General features: G+C 31.1%; 1 protein-coding gene across 1 annotated transcript in view; it reads left to right on the top strand.

The window, feature by feature from the left end:
- The first annotated feature begins 1,887 nt into the window (after positions 1–1,887).
- LOC106679226 (uncharacterized) overlaps positions 1,888–3,015 on the top strand; it is a 13,355-nt gene continuing 12,227 nt past the window's right edge. The window contains exon 1 of the mRNA XM_014418242.2: positions 1,888–1,978. Within this exon, the coding sequence (XP_014273728.1) occupies positions 1,970–1,978 (9 nt within the window). The 5' untranslated portion in view covers positions 1,888–1,969. The remainder of the gene's footprint in view (positions 1,979–3,015) is intronic.

Here is a 3,015-nt window from a genome sequence, read left to right as displayed (position 1 = left end):
CTAGCAGATCCTACGATGCTTCCCTATTGCTAGATATGTTTTCGTCCCAGTGGTCAACGTTTTACATTATTATTGTCTGCATATTTTGTTGTATGGATTTTAAGGTTATTATTATCTACCAAACTACTGCTTTTTTGTGCATAATAAGAAATTAAATATTGCTGAGTGCATTAAATACTAAAAACCATTTTCAGGTCATTTGAATTGAAGAGGTTGCAAACACATTATTTTCTTATACAACAGTGCCGTACATTTAATATTCTCCTACAAATACAGGTGTCTAAAGCGAAAAGTCCTCATCAATAGGTTTGTCAGGATTATCACTGCGCCAGTAAATTAACGAAAATAAAAGATCTGGCGTGTATACTCACTTTCACTACTGTTTTCCATGAAATTATAATAAGAGAAATGTTAGCACTCTCATTGAACATATTGGTCTAATAAAGATCCAATAAGGCAATACACGATCTTTTAAATCAGGTTGCAGGATGATAATAGCTATATAACCTTCAATGTATAGTAAAAAGTAAGCAAAGTTCTTATAGAAAGCTGAAATTCCATTAAAGCTAGAAGTCCTTATCAATAGGTTTCAATATGCCAGTAAATGAACAAAAAATTTTTTTTTAAAATAATTTATTTAGTGTTATTTACAAATGTATACACATATATACAACAAGTAAATTGGCTGTAGGTGACATGATACAAACATGTGGAGAATCTACCCACTGATAGAACTCCAATAACATTTCTAGGGGATAAGATCTCGAGGCCATCTTCTTTTCAGACGCCTAGGAGGTTTATTAGGTAATGAAGGAGAAGCCAGGTTAAAAACAAGTGAATTTGGGTGGTTGAGAAGTTTGTTATGGAAGGAACGGTATCTGGTTCTGGCCAAATCGGCAACATATGGAACATTGAGGTCCTGATGGATGACTTGATTTGTGACAAAATAAGGAGCATTAAGGATTTTACGAAGGATTTTGGACTGTAAGGATTGGATTCTGGAGGAATTTGATGGTTTAGAGGAGCCCCAAAGCTCAACTCCGTATGTCCAGAAAGGCCTTATAATATAAACAAAAATAAAATAAATATATAGCCGTAAATAAAATATTGCGTAGAACATTAGTATATCATATTTTCCTAAGGTGTATTATGGCAATTAACAAATAATATGATTAATAAAAACATTAATAATAAATGTAATTATTAAGCAATAATAACTTTAGTTTCAGAAGATAGTGTGGTATTCATGCATTTTTTCGTCACAAGTCGCTATACATAATATAAAACTTAAAACTAATTAAAAATTTATGTTCGAAACAAATGTTTAAGAGGATTTATTCCACTCTGTATATTTGTAGGTCATACCAAGCAGAACAATGTTCTGAAAATGTCGGATTCATGGTCATGTTTCAAGATGGCGGCAAATCCCGAAGTTGGTGGTAGTAGCAAACTTATTATGTTTATTGAGATGTTTAAATGTACTTAATTTACCAAGTTTCAGCAATAGCAATTGCGCTTTACAGTTATGATCACAAATTAATGTTTCGTTTGGTATATAAGGGATTAGAGCAGAAAGATGTGGTCATTTACAGGATATCAGCGTTAGTAGCTACGCAGTTGAAAACTAGAGAAAATGATCGTGTAGAATATTAGGTATACTTGGAATTTCTAGGTACTCAAATATCCCAATATTTTATTAAGGTTTTTTTTTTATGAATAACTTCGCTTTGATTAGGGCAATTTTAAATATTTAAGAGACAACATTGTTGGCAGGAGTTAATCTAGGAAAAGGTATTCCGTACGTACATGTAATTTACTACGGCTATACGTCAAAATCGATTACTTAACCAACATTACCCCTCCACATCAGATTTGGATCGAATGGAGAACTGGTTTTTGACTTTAAAAGACGGATGAAAGGAAGGGGTACAGTGTGTGTTCGTCCTTCTGCATAGCAGGGGCCAATACTATGGAAAAGGTAATTAATTACTCCGCATAATATTTTCCACAATGTACATTAAAAAAAAAGGTTTTTCAATTCCTACCTTTTAGTTTCATTATTAATTTTTGTATTTGTTTAATAGTTGTAGCGTTTTAAAGTTAGGAGGGGTGTATTTTGTACTGGTGTCACTCATAATAAGTTGTTAAACATAAAAAAACAAAAAAAAAACATGTAAACCCAATTAGGACAATCTGGCATTTTTTAATATTTTTTATTAATCATATTAATATTAATTGTCCATTATACGCCTTGGAAAAATAAATTATTACATATACTCTTGTCCCACACTATTCTGAACCTCTGTAAGTCAACCCTAACTCGATAACGTTTTTCTTTTTTTAATATATTGTTCAAGTTGAGAAATACACCGAAAATAATAGTAGGGAAACAATATCTCCTACCTCCACCTAGCATTAGGCCCAGTCTTGTAGAGGCCGGGTATTTTCCAGAAGTTTCCCCTTTATGCCAATCACACATTACAAAAAATAAGAAATAAATCATTTCCAGTACCCGGAATCAAGAGTTCAGTGCCAACATATAGAACTATACATATTCACATAAAACTATTCTACCTACAGCACTAATAATATTACCAAAATATTATTAAAATAAAAAACTATTAAACACAATATAGTAAAATCAATATGAATATAAATGATATATAAATTAGAAATATAATAAAAGTAATATACAAGGCTCAATACTTAATAAAATATTAAAAATATAAATCAATAAAAACATAATTGTTAATGTTTTTGCAATATCAACATAATTATGAAAAAATATGACAGGATCTGGAATGACAATGCGATAAGGAACTTAATAATTTTAATCATCTAAAGCAGGAAGTCCAGTGCAAATCAGATCAAGTATTTCTCACAGCCTAGCAGATTTTTTTCCATTTTTATTTATATCCATACCTGTCAAACACAAAATTGACTACCAACAGTTTTCCTGGCTTTTACATTGATTAAATAAATTGCATGTAAGGCTTGATGAAGAACAGCACCCAG

This window comes from Halyomorpha halys, unplaced genomic scaffold (assembly GCF_000696795.3).
Source record: "Halyomorpha halys isolate HHAL.00 unplaced genomic scaffold, Hhal_1.1 Scaffold185.1, whole genome shotgun sequence".
Classification (NCBI taxonomy): Eukaryota; Metazoa; Arthropoda; class Insecta; order Hemiptera; family Pentatomidae; genus Halyomorpha; species Halyomorpha halys.
Note: the sequence above shows the minus strand (reverse complement) of the source record. Positions and strands in the feature narration are given on the sequence as shown.